General features: G+C 29.7%; 2 protein-coding genes and 1 long non-coding RNA gene across 3 annotated transcripts; 1 reads left to right on the forward strand and 2 right to left on the reverse strand.

The window, feature by feature from the left end:
- The first annotated feature begins 3,444 nt into the window (after nt 1–3,444).
- On the forward strand, nt 3,445–15,759 carry LOC123267314. Its single transcript, XM_044731880.1, has 7 exons — nt 3,445–3,477; nt 7,152–7,223; nt 7,303–7,506; nt 14,987–15,076; nt 15,160–15,205; nt 15,371–15,397; nt 15,728–15,759. Exons 1-7 carry the CDS (start codon nt 3,445–3,447, stop codon nt 15,757–15,759), a joined length of 504 nt encoding a protein of 167 aa, XP_044587815.1.
- Nucleotides 15,760–24,725: 8,966 nt separating this feature from the next.
- Nucleotides 24,726–25,129, reverse strand: LOC123266634. Its single transcript, XR_006509822.1, has 3 exons — nt 25,072–25,129; nt 24,868–24,980; nt 24,726–24,779 (listed from the first exon to the last, which is right to left on the reverse strand). It is a non-coding gene; the product is annotated as an uncharacterized LOC123266634 (long non-coding RNA).
- A 167-nt stretch (nt 25,130–25,296) lies between these two features.
- On the reverse strand, nt 25,297–27,176 carry LOC123267315 (suppressor protein SRP40-like). The gene is made up of 6 exons (XM_044731881.1): nt 27,011–27,176; nt 26,504–26,938; nt 26,162–26,440; nt 25,927–26,085; nt 25,629–25,850; nt 25,297–25,544 (listed from the first exon to the last, which is right to left on the reverse strand). The coding sequence occupies exons 1-6, from the start codon at nt 27,174–27,176 to the stop codon at nt 25,297–25,299; spliced, it is 1,509 nt and encodes a 502-aa protein (XP_044587816.1).
- Nucleotides 27,177–27,485: the final 309 nt, after the last annotated feature.

Raw genomic sequence — 27,485 nt, forward strand, 5'->3', positions numbered from 1 at the left:
GACATCTGCGAACGCAGGTGGGGACGTAACATCTTCAACATCTTCTGGAATTGGTTGAGAATTATATGAAATAAAACCACGTCGACTGGAAGATTTTTGTCCCAAATAAAATAATCTTTTTTCTTTATCCAGTAAATTTAGCACATCAGCATGAGCTATATCAAATAGTTTATTTAATTCGTCCCGAAAAAGGGATTCATTTTTTTTTTTGAGATTTTGACTTTTTCCTCTTACAGTTTTTTTGTAAATTCCTCCATCGATTGTGATTTGAGGTTAGTTTTAAAAAAGCAGATCTTTTCTCTCTTGTCGGGATTTGTGCCACACACCAAATTTCGAAAACTTTGTCGACAGTGGTTGATATGCTTTCTTTCACTGAAAAATTTTTCTTTTTGAGATAATAAAATAAAAGTGACATAACCTCTTTCAATAAAGGTAATTTTTTTCCACCAAATTCACTTAATACATCACCAATCAAGTACACTGTTTTCACCATTGTGATCATAAAATTTATAACTTATATATTTTAATTATAAGCAAATTAAATTAATAATATAACGAATTTAAATAACAATCAGTATCAATAAAGAAAGACAATGATGAGAAGATAGAACAAAGCATTGAAAGCAGAGCAACAAAGAGAAATTGGTACTGAACGACCAAGCTTACCAACACAGAGCTTACTAACTACATTACTCAAATCAAACGAATATACTACTTTTATCGATGGAGCTGAATAAAGCTCATTCAATATTTTTTAAATGAAAAAAATTAATCAAATTTTATAGTTGATTGAATTGATTTAATATATTTTAATTTTTTTAACATTTTTAATAAAATACAATGATGAGTGTTTGTTTAGTTAGTGTGATCAGGAACTTTACATTTTCATCTTACAAAAATTTATAAACTATGAAATATAAAATTAATTTGTTATAAAAGAGACCCAAAAATCATTTGTTTGATAATTTTAACCTTTATATTTATGTATTTGTATTTTTTGTGAGTTACGTATGGAGTAAATAAGCAAAAAAAAAAAATTAAAATCTCAAATTAACAGAATTCAATTGATTTTACAAAAAAAAACAATATCAATATAAAGTATGATTTTTTTTTGCAATTTTATTGGAAAATATTTGAAATTTTTGATTGGTGTTATTTTTGATTGCAAATATCTTTGAAACGGTTGATCTGAGAAACTTTGACCCTTAAACGTTTTTTGTAGAGCGTAAAATTTCCTATAAGACTTCTCTCTGGGATATTGCGTAAACAAGCCATTCCGAAGTAATTAAAATTCAAAAACAAAAAAAAAGTTTTCTCGTGTTATTTAAATAGAAAAATTACAAATGAATTGAGGCAAATCTTAATCCGAACAAAAACAGTTTCACTGTAAAAAAATCGCGCCAAGTCCACGTTCATAAGACTATTAGGAAAAAAAAATTTTTTTTTCTTTACAAAAAGATACAAAATAAAAAAATAAAAAAATCCAAGTAACCGATATGATTGTTTATGATTTTGGGAAATTAAAAAAAATCTTATTGTAAATTTAAAAATTAAAAAAAAAATTTTAGAACGTATTTAGTGTGCGTGGTTGCAAAATATTTTACTTTTAATGAAATTCGTAAAATCTATTTACTAGGACTTTAAAAAAATTTAAATACACAATGACATTTTTAACGTTTTTTCCGGGTCTATTTTTTCCGGTTCCACGACAATTGATCCCTCGACACTATATCCTTCGATTGTGTCACTGACTTATCTACACGACAAATTTAACTACAAATTAATATTTGTTATTTACCGTAAGATGGACGATGGTGTTTACTCAAGTCAGGTCTTAATAGATGACTGAATAGTAGTTACGGACAGTGTCTCGGATGGCTTAACTGGTAGAGCCTTTGGCGCGTAACCGAACGATCCGGGTTCGAGTCCCAGTCCGGGCTGTCTGAATTATATTTTTTTCAGTTACCAAAAAATTCCTACTAAGTAAGAAAAAAAAGGTCCCCCCTTCCCCCTTTCATCCTTTACTCACCCAATTCCCAAATTTGTCGCGGACATTATGACGCTGACACAACACCGCAGGATGTTTTGTCGGGGGGTCAATTAGCGCGGAACCATTTTTTCCGATTACCTACATTTTTATTCGATTTCAAATATTTGTATCATTAATTCATTAAACTTATACTCTATCATTCATTACGAATGAAATTAATTTCTCTCCTAGTGAAAATAAAAGCTTAATATAATAAAAAGCTCTGTAACAGCGCGACGAGCACTTTTCATAATTCATTATCGATTGACACGAAGGTTACTAAATTAATGAAACGTATGTCAACTGATAAACTTAATAAAAACATCACATTTTCCGGATTAATGTACGTTCTATTTCCGTAATAACTCTTCATCAGACCAAAATTTATTGTTACTTATATATCATCTCACACTTCTATAGTCCAGTGTAAAATGCAACCAAACTCATTCTATAGCTACAACACTAAAAAATGTAACAATTCATCAAGCACAACTTATCGTGCATCTTTAATTTTCCAATTAATTTTCTTCAAACTGTTTGGTTTAGCACCATGGTCGATGAAAGTCTCAAAATTAATTGGAAAAAATATCCCAATTACTCTTCAGAATTATTTAATTCTTGATTCGTCTCTTTACGGTGCGGCTTATAATCTTTTGTTAATCATAACTTGGATCATTTATAATGTTTATTCATCGCTAATTGTGGTCTATCAAAAAAAAAATTTTGACTCATTACTCACTAAAACAGTCGCAGTGAACCTCATTTTTTTTAGCATATTATCACCGATTTTCATATGGATTTTCTATCTAGTGCATCGAAGAATAATATCCACTGTAATCAACAAATTAATGCGCATAGACAAGACATTTCACAGATACTCTGCATATTTGTCTATAAAAAACAATCTTGTTTTCTTGATACTTTTGACCAATTTTGTGCTGTATAACTGTTTTGTTATTTCTTTAACGTGCGCTTACCCAGTGATAGTAGTACCAATAAGATCTATACCGTCGATAATAAACAGTTTGATACTGATGCAGTATTCAATGATCTTGGACGCATTTTATAAACGGTTCAATAATATTAATTTAATTATCTTGCAGTTATCTGGCGTAGACCCCAACATTGAATTACAAAAGCTCTTTGTTTCAAAAGTGCCATTACGTAGACCTAATATTGGAGTTGATATTGATCATCTCAACAAATTTCATGCCGAGTTGTGTGATATGTGTAGAAAAGTTTCGAAGTTTTATGGACTACCTGTTTTGCTGACGATATTATACTTTAGTATATCGAGTATATTTGTTTTGTATTTTATTTTTATATTTTTGTCAAGTCCGTTGACTTGGTTTCAGATGTTTCTTTATTTAGGAGATGCGGCGTGGTTTTTAATTGTGATTTTTAGTTTTATTGTAATGACTTTCAGTGTGAATAGAGTTATTAAAGAGGTAATGTATTTAATTCATGATATCATGATAATTGGCATGATGATTATCAATAATGATTCTAAATGGTGATTAGCATGATAATGATGATGCTGAATGATGACTTGAATTTTAATCAGCATGATAACAGTGAATAATTATTGCATGATAACGATGATCTAATGATCAAAATTTGTGATTGAAATAATTGTAATAAATGATGATAAAAAAAGAAAAGCTTGGAAAATCCAAAAGTGCACGACTCATAATGCTCATTTAATTATGAAATATTAAAAGGAAACACCACTGTGACGATCGAAAAAAAGAGGTGATTTTCGGTAATTTTTAACTTTTCGCTAAAAAAATTGAAAATTTTCAAAAATCGGGAAGTTGTATGTATGGATGTGTGTGTGTGTGTGTGTGTGTGTGTGTGTGTGTGTGTGTGTGTGTGTGTGTGTGTAAACCTCTTATAACTTTTGAACGATGACCCCTCATTATATCTCAGCCTTTAATATCTTGGTGAATATATCTCAGCAATCATACCTCAGACAATTATATCTCGTGTGTTTTGGCCTATTTTTGAGCATAAACACTCCCAAAAACCATGTTAAAAGGGCGCAACACGATTACGGGCGTTTTTGTTGGTCTATTTTCGAGCATAAAATCGGCACAAAAATTCAAAATTGCACCGAGACATTTATTTTTGAGATGTTATTGTTGAGATATTATTGTCTCGAGATGTTATTTCTGAGATATAAAGAGGGGTAGCCCATTTGAACGACTCGGCCAAACAGATCGAAATAGGTGGCGATCCAAAGAGTGTCATTGCCATGAAATTTCGTGAAAATTTGAATCGATTCGGTTCGCTAGATTTTGAGAAATCCCAAAAATAAAATTTTCAAAAAATCGTTTTTTTGGAATAACTTCTAAACGGCTCCACCGATCAATTCCAAAAACTAATCAGCTCTTAAGTTTAAAAAACCACGTTGATTGCCACCAGTCCCGTCAAAATCGGTTGATTCGTTCGAGAGCTATCGAAAACGAAAAATTTCGAAAAACGTGTTTTTTTCACAAAACTTCGACATTTCTCTTTGGATCGTTTTTGACGAGACAAAATAATTATTAGAATCCAAAAAATCACGTCGATCGCCACCAAGAACGTAAAAATCGGTTGATTGGTTTGTGAGTTATCGTTGTCGAAAAATTCGGAAAAAGTGAATTTTTCAAATTTCTCTAAGATTTTCGGTTCGATCAGTTTGTGTTTAAAATTATGTCATAGATTCTGAAAATCTGCGTGGATTACTGCCAACCGCGTGAAAATCGATTTATTCATTCAGAAATTATAGCAGTTTGAAAATTCAAAAAACACTGTTTTATTAAACTTCTATCAGACTTTTGAGCTCAAAAGCTTAGAACAGCTTACTCTATGAGCTCAGAGAGCTCGAAATAACATATGAATTATATTTTTGAGCTCGAAGAGCTCAAAAAAGTCATAAGTGCAATTTTAAGAGCTTATTTATGGAATTAGCGGGAAGTTGCAGGGATGGCCTTTAGGGTCAACCGTTTTCCAGATTTTTTTTGACAGGGAAAATAAAGGAATTTGGGGATTGGATTTTTTTATTTTATTAAGGGTACATTAAAGATTATTACCCTAAATTTTTATTAAAAAATATTTAATTGTTACAAAGTTATTAACAATCTCGTAGAGCACTAGAAAAAATTTCCCCATCCATGGTCGGTTCGATAACTCAAAAACGAATCATCTGAAAATAAAAACTTAAATTGCTTTTTAATCAGTAAGGACGTAGTTATCATCGCACGTACGGAATTTTGAAAATTTTAATTTTAAACATTTTTTTAGCCGGGTTAAAACAAAAAAAAACAGTAAGAATAGTGAGAAAATTTTCAATGTCGCCATTTTTAAATAATCTTTAATGTACCTTTAATAAAATTAAAAAAAACCCGATTCCCAAATTCCTTTATTTTCCCTGTCAAAAAAATTCCCGAAAATCACCTCCTTTTTTCGATCGTCACAGTGGTGTTCCCCCTTAATAAAATAATGAATGTGAAAAAAATATATATAAAACAGCTAAAATAGCACGATAATGCGCAAGCGTCTCTAGTGGGATAAATGAACACAATATATAAAGATATACAGTCTTCTGGTTTTTGTTTTATTTTATTAATTGTAAGGTAAAAGCCCCAATAGATGATCAGTGTATATCTATATTTACAAATATAGGTATACAAATACATGGAGTGATCATATACTGGTACATGATCATCTATTGGGGCTTTTACCTTACATACACAAACGACACTGAATTATCTAGCCATTCGCATTCGGTGAACTACAATTCTCTGAAAGAATTAAAAAAAAAAATTTAACTCAATGCGTTTTTTCGCAAGTTACAGTGTTTTCAGAGTTTCATACATGACGGACAGGAAAATTTTTTTACTTATTTTGATGTTTTTTTTTTTGTTTCTATTGCACTAAATTAATTTATGAAAAGTGTCAAATTAATCTCCATTAAATTATCTTAACAATAGTATGCAAAATATCTTAATTCCGTGAACTATCAAGACTATAATAATAAAAATAGTTGCCGAATAGGATGAATAAAATTTTTCGATCGTAAAGCACTCTCTGATGTTTTGCATCATGAGTCGTGCAAAACTTGATGAAAATACAACATAATATAAATAATGCATCTTTGCAATGAGAATATTTTCATCTTTCTTTGACAAAAACCTTCAATTTTCGGAAATGTAATTCACACTTTGATTTACGATTATAATTTCGTTTGTTTTCAATTTAAATGCGCTCAACACTAAGTTCGCTAAAGTCACTCTTAAAAATGCAAGTTCAGTCGATAATACGAATGATTATTATTTAAATGTCGTATGTAATCAATAATACTGTACTAAAATAACAACAATGTCATGGTACAAATAGTTTGCGTGTTTAAATGCCGAGTTTCACTTTCAACTGTGAATCATTTCCGGAAAAATGACAATCGAAATTTGATAAAAATTGAACTTCTGAACTCTGCAAAAATCACTTGAATTTTCACACTGTAATATCGATTGCCACTAAAGTTAATACATCAACAGATCTACTGACACACAAGTCATCAATTAAATACATATTAATGCATTACACTAATCGATATATATGCTACACGGAAAGATTAGAACCCGACTGGTTCGTGTTTTGCACCAGACTCAGTCGTGTGCGGTGCCAGAGTGGTTATTATGCACGGATTCTGGTGCAGCACCCGACTGAGTCTGGTGCAAAACACGAGTGAGTCGTGTGCGCACACGACTCTGGTGTAAACTAATTTTTCTTCCATTTTTTCTTGCACACGACTGAGTCTGGTGCAGAACACGAACCAGTCAGGTTCTAATCTTTACGTGTATTATATATCATAATTGCTAATAGAATGCCTTTAACATCAAAACTTACTAAAATTCAGAAGTATTCAGATAATCTTGTTATACATCTATACTGATACTCCTCGTTTTATTAGACAACACACCAACGCACACATTCTTCAGCCTATAGTCTCTCCTATTGATCTATATTAAAAGAATGGTTCTCTCTTCATTATTTTTCATTACTAAAATTCTTATAACCATTGTCATAATTATTTTAACTATTACCAATCCACCAAGTTAGAATATTTTTTTTTCTTTAGAGTGAAAAAACAAGTTTTACGGTACACTTACTTTTGGATCGCTGCACAATGGATGATAAATTAGAAAATCAGGTAATCAATCCTTATTCTTCACTTTAAATTATATCAAGGCAGATCCTTAGTTTATCGCAATGATCAATTTATGTTTCAGTTAATTGAATTTTCACTTGGTCTTCTCCATCGGAAAGTCGAATTTACTGCTTGTGGAATTATATCACTAGATGGCTCTCTTCTCCAATCAGTAAGCGCAAAAATTCTCATGGTTATTGACTATTTTCGTACTTACAATAAGTTATTTTTCCATTTAACAGGTTTTGGGTACTATCGTTACCTATCTTGTTATACTTATACAATTTTATAGAAGTGGAAGTTCGAATTTCCCTGAAAAATTACAGACGTTTCCCCCAAATTAATAAAATCGTGTGTTCCAATTACTATATGTGATTAAATATTTTATTAAATTTTGTCACCTTAATTCTGTAACATAAATTTAAGAATCGAAATAAAATTTCTTTTGTTATTGACAGCCATATTGGAAATTTGAATATTATTTACCGATATCTCCGCAACAAATTATTCAATTTTGATTCGCTTAGTGATATTTAATGCAGTTTTTTCAGCCCGAAAAAAGGCAATTTTGAAAATAAAATAAGCTTTGAGATTAATGTTCGAGAACCACACCAGAAAAAAAAAATTACGAAAACGGTTGACCCTAAAGGCCATCCCTGTAACTTCCCGCTCATTTCATACTTAAGCGCACAAAACTGCACTTATTACGTTTTTGAGCTCTTCGAGCTCAAAAATATAATTTTCGTATCATTTTGAGCTCTCCGAGCTCAAACATCTGCTGGAAGTTGGATAAAACACTATTTTTCGAATTTTTAAACCGAAATAACTTTTGAATGAATGAACCGATTTTCAAGTGGTTAGTGGCATTCAACGTAATTTTTAAAGCCTCAGGAAGAACCTTTAGGTTTAAATTGATCGAACAAGGAATTTCGAAGTAATTCCTAAAATACGATTTTTTCGATTTTTTTCGTTAACGATAACTCACGAACGAATGAACCGATTCTGACCGGGCTGGTGGCAATCGATGTGGTTTTTTGACGTTAAGAGCTGATTAGTTTTTGAAATTGATCCAAAAAATTATAAATTGAAATTATTCCAAAGAAACCACATTTAAAAAAATTTTTTTTTTCAGTTTTTTTGAGATTTCTCAAAATCTACTGGTTTGAATCGGTTCAAATCATAGTCAAAATCTAAGTTTGGTCAAGCCCTTTCGAATGGTGCCAACCGCGATGAAATCGGTCAAGCCGTTCAAAAGTTATGGAAGGTTTACATACGGCCGTACACACACACACACACACACACACACACACACACACACACACACACACACACACACACACACACACACACACACACACACACACACACACACACACACACATACATACAGTCGTACGGACATCCTGACTAGAAATTTCAGGGAGGCAGTGATTTGGTGCAAGTAAGGCATGCCGAATTCCAAACTTGCGGTAAATGAGGCATCCAAACCTGGCCGAAGTTTGGGATGTAACGCAGTTGCGAGGCTCAGCCTAACTTGGCTTCTTGATTAGGATGCAGTTTGGAAACCACACTTACTGGTGATTATCTAAACCTCATTCGGTCCGAATTTGGCTACTTAAGTAGGCAGTATTTCGGAAACCAAATTCACAAAGATGAATCCAAATTTTATTCTTTCTTGGTTTTTAGTTTTTTTATTATCAAGCGAAAATTAATAATAACAAATGCTTATTTTTTTATCTACTTTTACTATTTTAAGTATAAAAATGGAATTTAGGACTAAATTTTTCAAATATTTCGTGAATAAAAAAAAACAAATTTTTTTTTGCTTTTATTTAATATTATATTTTATTATTTAATTTTAGTTTTTCAGTAATTTTGTTTTTAATTTTTCGGAGCGTTTTTACATGGGAAGAAGTTTTTTTTGATTGGTAGATTTGATAAGTCAAAGGGAAGGAGGTGATGTAGGAGTTAGATACATTAGTCACACATAACACTTAACTTTACTTCACACTCGCCTTAATAGTAATTATAATTAGTAATTATTAATTAATAAAAATCGTACATGTCGAACGCGAGACTCGAACACCGTACCCGACGCTCGAGGGCCCTATACCATACCGCGACGCTACGCCGATGATGAGCGACCTCTTGCCTCAAGACACTTATAAGCATGACCAATGTTCGGCTTGCCTAATTTAAAACAAATAAGATTCGAATTGGGCTAGCCTATTAAGTTCGGAAAGCCAAGCTCGCTCCAAATTAGCAAAACTCAGGTTATTGTTACTTAAAACCAGTTCGGCATTCCCATGATATATTAGGCTTAAGGAATCCATGAGACTTTCCTAGTTACGTCCAAATTTGGCAAGCCGAACTTCAGCAATTATTTATGGTTACCGTTATTACAAATCAGTCCGGCATTTCCATAATATGCCAGACTTCGGCAATGCCACACAGTTTTAGGGTCACAACCAAATTTGGAATATTTTCGGCATGCCAATTTTCGTTCTGCCTACCTTGGTTTTTATGAGGTGCAACTTAGGCAGGCCTAAGTTAGGCAAACCAAACTTGTCCCTCACTAGTTCTTCGGCATTCCTCACTACAATTTCTAGTCAGGAGTTTAACATACTATTAGTATATAACATACTCGAGCCTGACTTGCATGAAGTTACGGTTACCGAAGATTTACCGAAGTTTGGTTTGCCAAACTCGGGCATAGCTTGGAAAACCTACGGCAGTTCGAAGTTTGACATACTATTGGTATGCCTGACTTGCATGAAATCACAGTTACCAAAGATTTGCCGAAGTTCGGTTTGCCAAATTTGGGCGTAGCTTGGAAGACCTACGGCAGAACGAAGTTTGGCTTACCTATAGTGGAATTAATAAGGCGTGAATTAGGCTTGCCAAAGTTCGGAAAGCCAAACTTGCCCCGAATTGATTGTTCGGCAATGCCTCACGAAATTTCTAGTCGGGATCATCGCGGAAACATTCGGGGAAGCTTCCTAGGACCTCCAAACGTCGAGATCTGATCAGATATAAACTCGATTTTCGAAAATCGCGGTGAAACCAACAACTTCCTTATTTTTTTTTGAAAATTTTCAATTTTCTAAGCGGGAAGTTCAAAATTCAATGTAATTGCCATCAAAATCAAAGGCTTCTTAAGTGCTTTTATTTAACTTATGGGCGCTATCTACGTTTTATCATACCTTAATCTGAATCCTAAATGGCCGTTTACCGACTGCTGATAAATTATTTGTCAAATTGCAACGAAGATGCCTATAATCTCGGCTGTTATCATGTAATAAAAAATAAACGTATAACTATATATAGTTTTTAAAATAAATCAGTTAGTAAAATATATTTTTCGGTCCACAACGAAACAGAGGCTATTTATAATTCCCTGTTGTTACCTTATGAGTAGCCAAGATTGCGATGCTGAATGTTTTTAACGTAGAGTTTATTCATAAACACCTAACCTTTAAATCAGAAGATTCTATCGTGCTATTGGTATTGTGTCGAAATTTATGATTGAAAAAAATTATCACCATATTGCTAAAAAACTATTTAGACTTAACTTTTTAGGTAATTAATAAAACGTGAATAATGCACATGAGTTGAATAAAATTATGGGCGCTTTTTGTTCAAAACCGGAACAATGGGATGACAAAAATTTTTTAATTAGAATAATTTTCATCTCTGACAAATTTATGCAGTATTAATTGAAGCAATTTCTGCTTTTTTTTGAAGGAAAACAGTTGAATTTTGATGAGAAAATCGGCCTTAAGCGCGAAGCGCGCAGGTATGCTCTACTCGCCTAAAAATCATAATTTCGATTCAAACGTGATTTTCATAAATTAAACGAAAAAAATTATGTATAAAAAGCATATTGAGATAAATAATAATAACTACAGAACACGTTAAAAAAATTTTCTTATCGATTAAATAAGATTTCTCCGAAAATACTCGTTTTTCTGATGAATTAAGTGAATAAGAGCGTGTTATTAACAGGAGCACTGGGCTTGATAACACTACAACTTTTTCAAAAATCATTTTTACGATATAATTTTTTTTTGTTTTATTCTTTAGAGAGTTTGCCAAAACCCTTGTAAAAATTGCGTGTCAAAATAATTCCGTTTCAATACGGTTAATTTTTTTCGGCTGTCAGTTCGGTGATTTTTTCTGCGATTTTGACAGCCATATATATTATTTTTCATAAAATAGAATTGAAGTAACTGTAAAGAAGCAGAAACTATATATAATGGTATAATTACTAACTGTTTTATCATCTATTAAGATTTTTTTTAGCTCGACCTACAGAGGAGATAACACCACTCGAGGGAAAATTCAAAAAAACCAATAAAAAAAGTAAAGAAGTCTTTATGAAAAAGTTAACAAATCGTAATCTAAACATTCAATCTAAATAATTTGTGTATGACATGAGCGCTTAAGGCATGCTCATTTGGATTTTCCAAACTTTTTTTTTCAACTTCCCAAAAATCGTTAATGCATCATTTCCGCACTCAAAAGACCTCTAATAAACCTTTCCTATTTTTCAGGACTATATTTCTTTCAAATCAAGTATTTTCTTTACACACGAAAAACCAATTGCGTCTGCCCCCTCCTGCTAAATATATCGAATTTGTTTATTGCTATCCAACACTTATTTTTTATCAGCACACAAACTAATGTTAACGTAATAACTTTCCATATTTCTATCCGATCAGACTTACGATAGCTCAATAAATTATTTTCCGCGTCCAACCTCATGAATATTGAACATTCAACTACAACCCATCAATCTTATCGTCACATCTAATCCAATTGATTCACTCCATTATGTCCATCGTGCAAAATCCCTAACACTTTGCAAATAGCTTACACCATGACTAACCAACAGCCAAAAACTTTACAATACACCAGCAAGTTTGATGATCACTCATACCGCATCGCACTAACAATTCAATACATAATTTTTAAAATTGTTGGACTATCACCATGGACGAACTTCCAACGTACACGAAAAAAAAATTATGTTATTCAACACTCACTTTCCGGAACAGTTTACAATCTTGCATTGATAATCGCTTATTGTTCATATTTCGTGTGGTCTTATGAAGATCTAATTCCGCAAAAAGATCAACCTGATTCCGCTTTTGCAAAAACAGTCGGAGACAACGTGCACATCTTAGGGGTAGTCGCTACAGCTTCAGTATGGCAATTTTTCATGGTGCGTCAAAAATTGATGATCAGAATTCTTAATAAATTAGCAACTTCAAGCAGTCTGTTGCAAAGATGCGAGCTTTACAACTTCAGAGACAACCATGCTATCTACTGGATATTTCTTAGCAATTTTTTAGTGACCACTTTTCTGGTGGTCTTGGAAATACTTGTGTACAAGCCAATTTTGGTTCCTATCAGGCTTATTCCTGCTCTGATACACTTCTGGGTTTTGATGCAGTACTCACTTTTGTTAGATATTGTGATCAAACAATTCGAAAGCATTCAATCAACCATTTTAAAGTTGGGTGGTGTGAACAGTGATATAAAGTTACACACGTTATTTGTCACTAAAGTGCCGCTACGAAGACCAATCACTCATGAAATCACCAAGATTAGAGATGTTCACGGGAAACTGTTCAAAATCACCGAGCTGATTTCAAATTTTTATGGATCACCGATTTTGATGACCATTGTTTACTTTGGCGTTTCGAGTGTGTGTTATTTGTACTTTATTATTCTTTCACTTTTCGCAAATGACAAGGGAGAAATCACCGTGAATTATTACAGTTTTAGTTCTTGGTTTTTGATTATGGTTTATGGATTTATTGTAATGACTGCCAAAGTTGGCCAAGCCGTTGCACAGGTAATGTATAGAGTCATCGCCCTCCCCATTTATAAATAAAGGGGTTGTGCACACTTACACACTGATAAAAGGATTTAGTACGGAGTACTAAACTGATTTAGTAACAAAATTTTTACTCATTTAATTGGGAGGAAAAAATATTTTTTACTCATCATTATTATTTGTTACAGTTTAATAAATGATTTTTTTACTGTAAATAAATTATATTAATATCAACAAAGCCTTATTACATGGAAATAAATATTTGTTTCCACCAAATAATATTTAATAGTAGGTACTAAATATTTGTTTGGTAAGTATTGTCAGTAGATGTCTAGGCTTCAATTCCAATCTGATACATAACCTATTCACTGACTTAGATTATTTTATTCAGCTTGATTTTGGGAAATTTATCTAACCTTAGAAAACATACTCCAAAATTGCTTATATGTCATTTCTCAATGGAGTTGAGTTTAAATTTTTCAATTTGTCAATTATTGAAATGTTAAAAACTTGTTTAATTGAAAATTTTATAAATGTCAGTGCAAAAAAAATTTTCATTCAAAATGAATTTAAGATTGAAATTCATATTTTGACACAAATATGAATTAGTTTTGAGATCAATCCAAATTTGAAATTGATTTGTAAATAGAAATTAGCACATCTGTAGAACTTTCGATCCTGCTTCAGAATTTTAATAAAGACTTAAAAATATTTTATTCATAAAATTAATTCTAAATATTTTTAAGTCTTCATTAAAATTCTGAAACAGGATCGAAAGTTTTACAGACGTGCTAATTTCTATTTAAAAATCAATTTCAAATTTGGATTTATCTCAAAAATAATTCATATTTGTGTCAAAATATGAATTTCAATCTTAAATTCATTTTGAATCAGAATTTTTTTTGCACGGGTATTTCAAGTAAATAATTATAATTTAATGAAATTTTTTTCTTTATAATGCCTTATATTTTTACTTAAAATTATTTATTTTAATTTTGTTGATTTATTTTGAGTGGAAAAGTTAGATTCTACGCTAAAATTAATTAAAAAATTAATTTCTTTAATACCAATAAACGATTTATTGAGTAGCAATAAATCATTTGTTAAATACTACTAAATATTTATTTAGTGGAAATAAATGAGCTTTAATAAATGATTTAGTAACTATTACTAAATCTTATTAAATAGAACTAAATCCTTCTATATAGTGCACTGCGCACAGTTACTCTCAGTAGAACGTTTCACGTAATAATTACCGTAACTTCTATTCTTTCCCGCTTCACAGCATTATTTATATTTGTAAAAATGCTTGCCGTAAGATGGACGGTGTGGCTTAATGTATATAGAATAAGCGAAAGGAAATTTAGTATAGACCGGATAGCTCAAATGGTAGAGTAGCCGACATGTCTTCGGAAGGTTCTGGGTTCGAATCCCAGTCCGAGCTATCTAATAATTTTTTCTCGCATATTCTGTAAACTCACATTAAGATGATCCTCTCCACATTCCTTTCTCAATCCGTTCCTACCAATATCCTGTTACGTGAATGTGGAACGCTTCACGTAATAATTACCATAACTCCTATTCTTTCCCGCTTCACAGCATTATTTATATTTGTACGTGACTCTAATAGTATTTTTCAATTCTATTTTGAATTAATTATAACTAATAAGTGAAAAAATTATCTCTAAATAGATGAATTTATCAACATTTAGTGAATTCTTTCATCAGCGCACAAAAAATTTGTTCCGTTACCTTATTTTCAGACTAAAAAGACGGCACATGCAGTTTATCTTCTTTTAGATCGATGCACCTTAGAGGAGCGAACTCACGAAAATGTAAGCATGTAATTTTTTTTTTTCAATTTGTAGGATTTGATTCGTTTCAAAATTTTTTATTTTGAGTCTTTTCGTTGGTTTTTTTTTAGCTAGTAGAATTTTCTATTGAGCTTCTGCATCAAAAAATGGAATTCAGTGCATTTGGGATTATATCCTTCGATGGTTCTCTTCTTGAGACGGTGAGTATAAATTTACACTTTTTCTAGTATAAATCTGGTTGAATTAATAATGCAGAAAACAGTTAACGATCTAAAATTTGCAGATGACTGGCACTATAGTAACTTATCTTGTAATTTTAGTACAATTTCGTTAGCTGAGAGTCATTTTTTCAACATCAAAATTTTCAAGAAATCAATTTTCCATATGAAAAGGATGTATCGTTTGTAAGAATATTAAAAATTATAATAACCTGTCTCTTTTTTATTGTTACGAAGTAATTTATTAATAAAATATGTACCGAAAAACAGCATAAGAAATTGAACTCTCTATAAAGAGTTTTTGTACACAAAAAAAGTTTTGTTTTTTTATTTTCTGCTAAATTTACTGTTTAAAAGTTATTCCGAGTTAAAATTGGACATCCTAAATTATCAGTTCTTTTATTTTCATCAAGATTAATATTGTAGACTTTTTACTTTTACCAAAACTATACACATCATGCGTGCTTCGCGCGCTCTCATTTTTTCAAAAATCCCGCCATTATAGCAGTCGACTAATTACAAACCGAATAAAAAAGTTACAGAAAAGAGACGTGAAATGACAAATTAGATAAATAAATGATGAAGCTATACACAAAATTGTCTATAATAAACTCAATTTTTGATTTTATACAGTCAGAATTATACATATTCTTCAAAATAGATGAACATTTATTGTGTTTTGTAACATACTACCACAAAGCTCTGTTAGATAATTAAATCCTTTCTAATTTAACCGTCGCGGAATCAATTTATTAAGATTACCTGATACAAAATATAGTCTAGTTTACCGCAAGTTAATTTATTATAAGTATCAAATCAATAAATTGCTGATCAAATGATTTCAGCCACGCAACGAAGCATTATCGCATTGTAAAAATCTATCAAATAAACCATTTCTTTTTTTATGTATTCTCTATTCTCAATATAAAGTAAAAATAAAAAAAAAATTAGTAAAAGGTCAGAAAAATTTATAAATATTTATTTTTTTTTGTTTTTTATTATTTAATTTGATTTTTGCAATTTTTGCTTTTACACATTATCAATTTATATATCTACTGACAATTTTAGAAATCGATTACTTCTTCAGACATTTAATAGCAATTCTGTAACAAAAAAAAATAATAATTTCGTCTTCTAATTCTGTGGAATATAATTTTCAAATATGGAATACACACTAAAAAATTTTGCGTCTGATACAGGTTGATAAAAAACTCAGACTTCTGAGCTCTAAGAGCTCAAAAGCATAAAAAAGCTATCTCTTTGAGCTCGGAGAGTTCAAAACAACATAGAAATTGTACTTTTGAGCTCGAAGAGCTCAAAAACAAAATAAGTGAAATCCCGGGAAAAAAAGTTTAGATCTGCTCTGATCAAATCAGATCAAATTCATTAGATCTGAGCAGATCTGCATTTTGGCCAGATCTGTCCAGATCAAATTTGATCTGATTAGATCAAATCTGATCTGTTTAGATCTGGTTCGATTGAAACAGAATCAATTTATAAAATAAAAATAATAGTAAAATTTATATTATTTTTACTTACAAATTAGAAATGATGTATTTTATATCAATTTTCCGTGCTCTAATTAATTAGCATGATATTGCCGTCTCTATTGTCTTTGTTGACGGGTTTGATGCTTAATGGCATACCTAACCTCAAAATAATTTTCTCATTGTTTATTGTATTGAGTGATTAGTCCGAGAATCAAGTGACGCTGATACTAAGACAGAATAAGCCAATTTTTTAATAAAATATTTTCAAATTACTATTTTAATATCAATTTTTCGCTGTCACTTGTGCATAATGATTTATCGTTAACGATATAATCGTTAATCGTTAATCGAGTTTATCGGTAATGAGTTTGGTACATATGATGAAGATCAGAAAGAATATTTATTATTAATAGTTCAACAATGTAGAAAAGAATTTCCACTGTGTGCCAAAAAGCTATATTCAGCTTCAAAATCTTGATGTGTTTTCAATAACATTAGTAATTATTTGAAATTTATTAACTTGTTTTTTATAACTATTTAGATGTTTATCACATTTGAAGTATTTTACATAATAACGTAACCTTCTGTATATTGTGATTAAATTTTTGTTGCTTTTTTATGAATTCATGTGATGTTTTTATATTTATTATGAGTGAAAAATCATAATAATTTTAAAAAAGTTCTTAGCGTAGGGAAATATAATGGTAATAAATAGAAAAAATGAATCTAAATAATATTATGAGTTAGTATTTATCAATTTCTTACATTTTCTGGTATAAAAATGGCTGTAAATTCATTAAATATTGGTCATATAACTTTTTTTTTATGAGTAAGTCCTTTTTTTTCCTACTTTTGGCGGTTTGCTCGAAAAATTAAAAGAAAATATATTTTTTTCAAAAACTGTACTTTGACGACTCAAAGTCCTACTGGTGAACCAGTGCGAGTTACACAAAAAAACTAAAAGGCTATTTTGAAGAGCGTGAAATTACCCGCAAGGTCTATCAAATCGATTTGCAATATTGTAAAAGCCGGGTGAGCATTAGAAATTTGAAAAAAAATTAGGAAAACGGTTGACTCTAAAGGCCATCCCTGCAACTTCCCGCTAATTCCGTTAATACCTGGGCGCTTAAAATTGCACCTCCGAAGTTTTTGAGCTCTTCGAGCTTAAAAATACAATCTATATGTTGTTTTGAGCTCTCCAAGCTCAAAAAGATACCTTTTCTATGCTTTTGAGCTTTTTGAGCTCAAAAGTCTGATAAAAGTTTCATAGAACACTATTTTTTGAATTTGGGTGGAATTAAGCAATAACGGCTTAACCAACAAAATTCAAAAATCAAGATTTCAGCGAGTTTTTAAATTTATTCAATTTAGTTTTCTATGACAATAAACTTAACAATTAAAAAAATATTTTTCATTTAAATGTTGTTATTTCCTAGAAGAAAGAAGTACAAATTATTAAAATATCAAAAAAAGCAAATGACTAATTAAAAAAACAGTTAATTCACTTTTGCGTAAAGAGCGTACTTTGAAAAGCGTTATGCAATAACGGCTTAACTAAAATAAAAATTAAACTCTAATAATCACTATTTTATAATTTCGGTTATTTTCAGTTAAATTTTTATAATTTTTGATTTTGTTTCTAATTAAAATTGTTTTAACTATAATAAAAATAATTTAAAACGAAAGACAACAATTGAACAAATATGCAAATAGTTATTAACGTTCAAGTTTAGTTAATTTCATCTTCTACTCGAGTTACTTTTATTTGAAAATCCAATTCTCCATTGTATCCATCAACATCTTCTTCTAATGTATCATCACCAATTAAATTATTGTAAAATTCATGGTAAACTTCAGGAATCAGATGCATATACGATTTTATATCATTTAATTTAGCTTGAGCTATAGATTTATCATTAGGCCATAATATCTCCAAACTATCAGAAAAAATATTCGTAGCAAGTGAATTTTTTCCTTTTTTTTTAATGTCAATTTTTTTATATTGATCAGTGTCATCATATGACATTTTAACGAAAATTTTGAAAGGCATGTTTGGAATGGACATGTTTGGAATGGGCATGTTTGGAATGGGCATGTTAATGGAATGTCCATCTGTTGGCTTGAATTAAAATTCACTAGTCACTTGACCAATAAGGCGAGATAACTTTAATTTATATATACACAATCGGTTGAGAAAAAATAATTGTAATTACAGGTAATTTTAGTGAGAAATTCATTGACTGCATCGTAGTTTTCAACTTTTAATTAGCGATATTAAATAATACTCGAAAATTAGTGAAGATTCCAGTAATAATTTAAGTGAAAGCGCTATTAAATCAGTGAAAAAAGAAATCACAAATAATATCAGTGTTTTATTTATTCACGATTTCTGAAAAGTTACTATTAAATTAGTGAACATTGAAGTCATTGATACAGTGACAAAATCACTGACAACCGAGTAGAAATAACTGCGTAATTAGTGAATTCTAAAACCACTAGTAGAATTAGTGACAAAGTAACTGCTAATTGATAAAAAAGACTTTTGAATTAGTGAAATTTAAAATTACTAATTAAGGTAGTGAAAAGTCCATTGATTAATCTAGTAAAATCACTAATTTTACAGTGAAAAAATTTTCACTACCTGAATTAGTGAAAATTTCACTAATTTTATTTTAGAGAGTATATATATAGATAAATATATAAAAAATTGATGTGGGTATACTCAAATGAAAGGTCTCGATGAGTGTAACGTCGGGATGAGCTTATATCTTGAAAAATGGCAATAGTTCACAAGATACAAGGTCATTTCTTAATTATTGATATTTTTAAAGATGTAAACTCATCCCGGTGTTAGACTCATCAAGATTTTTCATTTGAGTACCCACATGCATTTTTGATATATTTCCCATACATACATATGTATAATATATATATAGATATAAAAAATTGATGTGGGTACTCAAATGAAAGGTTTTGATGAGTGTAACATCGGGGTGAGCTTATGTCTTTAAAAATGTCACAACAAATTATCTTACTTAATTAATAAAAACGTATCTGTTGTGATTTTGCAGCTGAAAACCCAGAAGCGTCCCTACGTGTAAAGTTGATGGTATAATTTACAAAGCCGGGGAGTACTTTAAAGATCCATCAGAGCCAGACAAAAATTGTGTCTGCCAACGAGGATATGCTGGTAATTTTTTAATAAATTTGTAACGAGGTGGTTAACCCGGTTCAATTGGTCACCCCTTAATTTCCCAAAATTCTCAATTTATTCATACATCTTAATTACCAATAAAACTGAATCTCAAAACTACGCATTCTCCAAAATTACCAAAATTACGCCTAACAATTACTTAACACGAAATTCCGGCTTCGATTTTAATTCATTAATACATCTTCTTAACTAAATTCATTTTCAATTTACTTAACCAAATTTTCTACTAAAGTTATCAATCAATTTATTCTATTAAACCCACTGATTTATTTCATTTCTTGATCTCCACTAAATAATCTTTAACAAAGTTCACTACATAGTTTTCTTAACAAGTTCAGTAATCATTTTCTAAATTGACTAAATTTCTCAATAAATACATTCGCTAAATTAACTAAATTAATTAAATTTAGCCCACCGGCCTAAATTTAATTTACCACAATTTCTTAAATTCAACTACTGTAATTCTAAAGCGTCTCAACAAGATTTACAACCATAGAACCTTATAGAATGACCTTCACTAACTCAATTACGCATTTTCATTTTTTATTTAAATTTTGTCTTGAAAATTCCTAACGATAATTAATTTATTATAGCCAACAGGCCTATAATAAATTACTAATAAATTTTCTACCAATAAATTAATAATTAATCAATTAAATTTAATTTTCAATATAAAAGTTCAACGACAAAACTAACTAATTGACCTTGACAATAAATAACTAAGGTACGAACTCGCTAATATAAAAATGGTCGCTCGAGAAATTAATTTTAATTATTTCAGCCTCTTAATTAAATTAATAATCTAATCTGGCCTAAAATAATCGAAAATACCTGAAGACTCAATTATTGTTTTATCCAACGACGACTAATACTCCGGTCCAACTTGGCGGGCTCAGCTGCTTGGCGTCTTGTCGTCTCGAACCAGGGTGCGGTCACCACACCGAAAAAGTATATATTTTTGTATATAATTTTGTATATATTTTCAAATATATGCAAAAATATATGTAGTGTATAGAAAAAATATATGCACGATACATCAAATTTTGCCCAAAAATATATTTCAAGCATATATGTCTAAATACATTGTTAAATATATAGAGAAATATATGTACGCGTATATGTGTAAATATATGTACGCGTATATGCGTAAATATATGTACGCGTATATGCGTAAATATGCGCGGAGTTATATACAGCATATAATCAAAAAAATCCATCGAAGTATACACAGAAACATAAGTAAAAATATTTGTAGAGATAGAACGCTGCTGAACTTATCAAAAATAAAAGCCTTTCAATTAAGTTAATATAGATTATAGGTAAGCATAAATTACTGTTATTTTTTAGGAATAATATTTTTGCAATATTGTATGATTATAAATTTTGAGTTTATTCGTAAAAAAATGTTTGATACACATAAAAATTAACTATTTTTTTCTTTTTTGTGGTACTTAGTATAAATATTTTATTAATTTCATAAATTATTATTTTTATAGTAGACAAAAAAATATTATAAAACTCGTTAGTAATTAAAAAAAGGCCTTATCAATTTTTATTATTAGTATCTTTATTCGGCTTTTCCTTGGTTTTTTCCTGTAACATTAAATAATTAATATAATTATAGTAACTAAGTTTTAATTGATGGCCGTAGTAAAATCTTGATTATTGTCAACTCACAGTATGACGACGATTTTCGGTTCTCAATGAAGCTAATTTTGTGTTTATAGCTGCACCGAATTTACCTTCGTTGAAACTACTTTTAAATCGAGCTTTGACAGTTACTATCAAAACATGTTTGATATAAGCCACAATATTGATTAGTTAACTATCAAATAATTATTTAACGTTTACCTTTTATCGCTTCAATAATTGTTGAATCTAACGCATTATATTGAATACTCTCACCTTCGGGCTTTTTTATTTTTGACTAACCACCCTTGTAGTTGCTATTAAGTAGTGTTTCCTTTTTAAATAATACCACAACTAAGGCAATTCCCATCGATGTAAATGTAGTTTTTGATTTTATGCAATCCCACTGCTCTCTGGTTACGTAAATTTTACTTCCATTTTTTCCTATTTCCTTCTGTAAAATATAAATAATGATGATTAATATTAATTGATATAAGCCCATTAATACTAAATTAAAATGAAAAATAATATACTAAATCAGGATCCTTATTTTCAACTTCTTCGGGCTTACTAGTACTTGCTTGACATTTATGATCTTTTTTTCGTTGACTATTAGTAAGAAAACTTTTCATCTCCGCTAAAGCTAAACATACACGAACAAAATTATACCTGTATTTAAACATGTGTTAAATATTAAAATACTGTAGATGATAAGTACCTGCACTCAAGTCATGTTTTGTTACGAACTGATTTGGAGACGTTTGAGTTTGTAGTGGTCTACCAATGTCAGAAGAAGAGAAGGTCTTAGCTTCGGAGGATGGTGGGAGACTTCTTTTATTATTTAATCCACTTTCGACGTCTACAATTTCTAAAGAGTCAGAGTTGGACTTCTTCTTTTCATTAACACTAGAAATAGTCGGCGAAATCTTCGTACTAATGTCATCATCTTGGAGTTAGATGACTTCAGATACTTCTACGTCAGATTTACCATTATTCTGAAACCAATTGAACTATTAATATTTATTCACTGTTGGCTCATACTTACATAAAATATTTTTCAAGTAAAGTCTGATAAAATAATTATAAAAAGATCCTATGAAAGCATTACTTGAACTTGATCATCGTCTAGAGAATTATCGCTAAAGTTAATTTTTTTTAGCCGCTGATGGCTCAGAATTGTCGACCTGAAAATGAATATCGTTAGTTCTGTGAGTAATGTATTTTGTTATTATCGTCTTATACGTTTCAATTTAATTTTTTTTAACAATAATACTTAAAAAACAAAATTGCTTAATTTTACCTGATTGGTTTTACGTTTGAAAGAATGAGCATTGTTGGACATAGTTAGATCATCATCATCATCATCCTCCTGATTATGACAGTCACCATCGATAACTTTTATTGGAGATTTGATTCCATCAAGGGTCTCAAGTTTTTTTTCCAACACTTTAATCGATTCTAAATAAAAAACAAATACAATTGGTGATATTGTTATAAATTTTATGTAATACAACTTCACTAAAATCAAGTAGTAAAACAACATGAATATTTTTCTAATCTAAAAGACTTTAAAAATTCACCTGAGACTGCAATCCCGTGCAAAAAATTATAATTTATAATGAATTTAATTTTGATTCTTTTGATAAGTAAATTCATTATTTGACACAAATATGAATTTATTTTTGAGTCAATTCGACTTTGTAATTATTTATAAGATAGATTGCAGAAAAATCATTTTTTAAAATCATTTTCTATATGTGTATATAATTTAAGTTAAGTATCAATGTTCTTCAAATTGATTGTGAATTAACACTTGTGAATTTCAAAATAAATAAAATTTCAATTGAGTCAATCTTTTTGGGGAAATAATGAGTAGTTAAAATAATTTTTGAAAAACAATTATTTTGAAATTCGAATAAACTTAATACAAAATCATATCACTATTTTTATAAATTATTAACAATTTATAATCGATTTATATCAAATATGCTCTTGGATGGTTAATTTATTTTAAGCTTAATATTGAATAGTATTGAATTTATTGAATACTTACATGCTTACTCCTGTATTTACTCCAAAAAATAAAGTAAGTATACAAATTTATTTAAGTTGAAATTCTTTTTTTATTATACGAAAATTAATTTTAGAATTTAACATTAATTATAAATTTAATAACAATTCAACATAAAATTATTTTAGCTTAAGATAATTTTAACATGTGTCAGGTATTGCTATGCATTATAATTATATGATAAAAACTTAAAATCACCGTTTTTAGCTGAAATTTAAATGCAATTTATACAAAATCGCATCAGTTTATAAATTATAACAGAGTTGAGAATAAATTAATATTCATTTTTCTTGTAAATAATTGATGTATTTTTAATTAAATATTTAATAACAATAATTTGATGATTAAGTTAAATGAGTACTTACGTATTTACTCTTAGATTCACTCCTGTAAATAAAGTAAGTACATCTATTTATTTAAAGTTACAGTTTATTTAGTATCAGCTTTTATATCAAAAAAATTCATTTTAGAGTATAATAATAATTCAAAATTAAAAATAAATTTAATCTAAATTCGGAGAAAATCATTTTAAACTTAAAGTAATCTCAACCTGTAATCAAGTATTAGTTAATATGTATTAACTACGACACACAAAATCTGTATTATAATTCTTCGCTCATGTAAAAGCTTCAGTTTATTTATCATCAGTTATGAGAATACAAAAATTTATTCTAGAATTTAATAATTCTAGATTGAAAATAAATTTAATCTAATTTTGTAAAAAATTATTCTAAACTTAAAGTAATGTGAACATGTTTTTATGTATTAATGTGCATTAAATTATGCCTTTTTAACGGTGAGTTTTTTCTTGTATTTATTACGAACGGAGCAACACAACGATCTCATAATGCTCTGAAATTCATCGATTTCAAGTTGATGACCACCGATAACATGTGCATTAACGTAGCCTGAAACCATCAGAGAAGGAAAATTATATCTACGATAAAATTAATTATTCGATATTAATATTAATTAAGTTGAAATAAAATTAGTAACTATTAATAGAAATTTTTGACAATTAATTAAACACTGATTAATAATGTGTGTAATAATTTTCAAAAATCAGTAATGTAATTACTCAAAATGGCGTTTGATATCTTTTGGGGAATCAACTTTCTGCCTTCTTTCTCTTTTTGGGGAACCATCTCAGCTAGGTTTTCCTCTCCGATGATCAATCTCAATAATTCGCGTGCCATTTGCCCTGCTTTTTCTGATAGTTTTTGTTAATAATCTCAATTTATACCGATCGACCATAATCTCTGATCCCTTGATTAACTCCCTCTACTCCACAAAACAGTTTTTAGTATAAGTTTATTAATAAATTAAAAATTAGACAGACGGCTGCAAAATTTTATATATTTGTTATTACCTCATCCTTGTTATCAGTCACTTTTTCTTGTTTATTTGTACTTGAAGCAACTTGCATCGGTGATTGAACACTGGCTTTCCGAAGTTCTAAAAATTGCTTGAATAGTTTTAAATCTGTAAGTCGTAAACAAAAACCAATTATTAATTCTGTGATTTATAAATTATAATAGATAATAGAATAGAGATAAAAAAAATTTAATTTTACCCTCTGCAGAGAATTGATCATTGTCAACTTCATCAATTTTTGATGTTCCAGGGGAGTCTGTAAGAATAAATCACAATTAATTACTTAAATAATTAGAAAAAAATAAATAATATTAATTATCTAAATTAGATGAAAAGCTACGGTATAATAGGCATTAAAGACTCTTGGAGCTATTTATGAATTTATAATTATTCTTAGGTTAAATCAATTATTGTTAGATAAGAATCACAAACCCTTGCTCTTTGATTGATTTTTAGATTTAAAGTCAGTTACAGCCTTTAAGCTTGAGCTCTCTTGACCTTTTAAAGGACCGGAAAAATGAGCCGAGAAGCTTTCCTGTCGATTTTTCTGCTTTTTACCTCTATCATCTTCTTCGAGGTAATTTTTCTTGGTCAATTTTGTGTTTAATTCCTTTTGTCCGTCAAGAATGATAATCTCTTCAGTATTATCGTTTATTTTGGAAAAGGTATTAGCTATAAACATAAAAAAAATCATAAACAGCTCTTAAAGTTATAGATCATAGAAAGCAATTAATTAATATTAAAAAAATTACATACAAGTCTGTTTGTTGGCCACTTGGTCGTTATTGCGACTGTTGGCGTCACTATCACTTTCTGACTCCTCCTTGTTGTCCACTTTATGATAACGTCGTCTGTTAATGTCACTGTCACCTTCTGAATCCTCTTTATTGATCACTTCACTGTTACCCGAATTATTGGTCTCATAATTACCTTCTGCATCATCTGAGGAGTCTGAATACTGAACAAGACCTTTTTGAACTATTATTTGGGATGAAAAAAAATATAATAAGTATTTTTTAGCCAATTATTTAATAAAAATTCAAAATTAATATACCATTATCCACCAGAGATTTTTTCATTCTTCTCACTGGATTAAAAACAGAGTCACTATCCTCTTCAAAATCATCACAGGTAAGGATTGAATTTCCAGCTTTTGATTTGACTTTGATTGTAACATCATTGATATCTGCTGTCTTTGAACGAGTTCCACGATCTGAAAATAAGATAAAATCACACTATGAATTTATTATTTTGTTTTACACGATTAAAATAAAAAAAATTACACTTACCATCTTGGATAAGATTTTTCTTTACAACAGGTTCACTTTCTTCATCGCTTGATGTAAATACAAGATCGCTAGTTCTTTGTTTGAGCATTGAAGAAGACATTTTCCCATAATAAAATCCAACAGGGGATGTCGATCGGGGATTCCTTTTGTTACGCATTGGTGAATTTTCGACGCTGCCTGCTTTGGTTCCTTTGTTTGTTTCTTCGTTTCTTGGTCTTACTTTGCTTACAGCTCTTTCATATTTATTGACATTAATTAGTTCTCGAGATTCTTCATCATCTGAAAAAATTATAATTAATTTTTATTTGATTCTGGATAGTAAAAATTTCTAAATAAATATACTATTTTGCTTCAAATTAGTTTGGTCGTGTCTTTTGAAGCTTATCACTTTCTTCTTTGTCTCAGGTTCATTGTCTTCATCCTCAGAATTAATTGAAATAAGCATACGGTTGCTAGCTCTTGGCTTGATGGTTGACGAAGATACTTTCTTGGAATAATTTTTGGTTCTTTCTTCTTCAAGTTCACTGTCATCACTCGAAATGATTTTCCTAGTTACTCTCCTTAATTTCGAAGATGGTGATGATGGTTCATCTGAATCTTCATCAAAAATAGACTTGGTCTGCATAATATCTTCATCATTTACCTTTCGGCCAACAGCTCTAGATGTCTTGATTTTTTCTCCTTTCTTACCTCCTTTCTTAACATCTTTCTTTCTTTTATTTAGCAAAATCTTTCCATTTTGATCAACATCGACCATTTCCAAGTATTCTTTATCATCTAAAAAAACAATTTTTGATATTTTAATAAGAAAAAAAAGATAAAGTAGATAAAATAATAAAATAGATTTACCGTCTTGGAGTAAAATTTTTACCGCTTCATTTTTATTATTTTTTTTGGCCGTAAGTTTTCCAGTTCTGATCGCTCGTTTAATAGAGCTCGTTTTAATTACAGAGTGGGAGTTTAAATCATCCCAAAATACAAGAGAAAATATTTTATCTGACATTTTTCGTGACATCTCGCTATTTGAAGTTTGCAGGTTAAAAGTTATAAACATATGACTAATTTATGTAAACAAATGACATTAGCATAAAATAAACAAGCTAAATTTCAATTAAGCGATTTATTGAGGAAAAAATATAAATTATTTTACAAAAGGAAGATTTGAAACTGTTCAACTTAATATAATCTTAGACGCTTGCTGTTGCTTCTTAATTGAGTGGTTATCAATGTAATTTACGACTCTACGTGAGTATTTTAATGAATGTAAAAATATTTTTCAGGAACTAAACATAATAAAATAAAATAATTATCAATTATTTAGAAA

This window comes from Cotesia glomerata, linkage group LG6 (genome assembly GCF_020080835.1).
Source record: "Cotesia glomerata isolate CgM1 linkage group LG6, MPM_Cglom_v2.3, whole genome shotgun sequence".
NCBI lineage: Eukaryota > Metazoa > Arthropoda > Insecta > Hymenoptera > Braconidae > Cotesia > Cotesia glomerata.

Excerpts from the sequence above, each read along its gene's own strand:
- LOC123267314 (XM_044731880.1), top strand. The coding sequence starts at position 3,445 with ATGACTTTCAGTGTGAATAGAGTTATTAAAGAG. Across the intron at positions 3,478-7,151 it reads TGAATAGAGTTATTAAAGAG|AGTGAAAAAACAAGTTTTAC; the intron begins GTAATGTATTTA and ends TTTTTTCTTTAG. Across the intron at positions 15,398-15,727 it reads ACTCTCTATAAAGAGTTTTT|TCAGAATTATACATATTCTT; the intron begins GTACACAAAAAA and ends GATTTTATACAG.
- LOC123267315 (XM_044731881.1), bottom strand. The coding sequence starts at position 27,176 with ATGTCACGAAAAATGTCAGATAAAATATTTTCTCTTGTATTTTGGGAT. Across the intron at positions 26,441-26,503 it reads AACTAATTTGAAGCAAAATA|ATGATGAAGAATCTCGAGAA; the intron begins GTATATTTATTT and ends TAATTTTTTCAG. Across the intron at positions 25,851-25,926 it reads AAAATCTCTGGTGGATAATG|TTCAAAAAGGTCTTGTTCAG; the intron begins GTATATTAATTT and ends CCCAAATAATAG.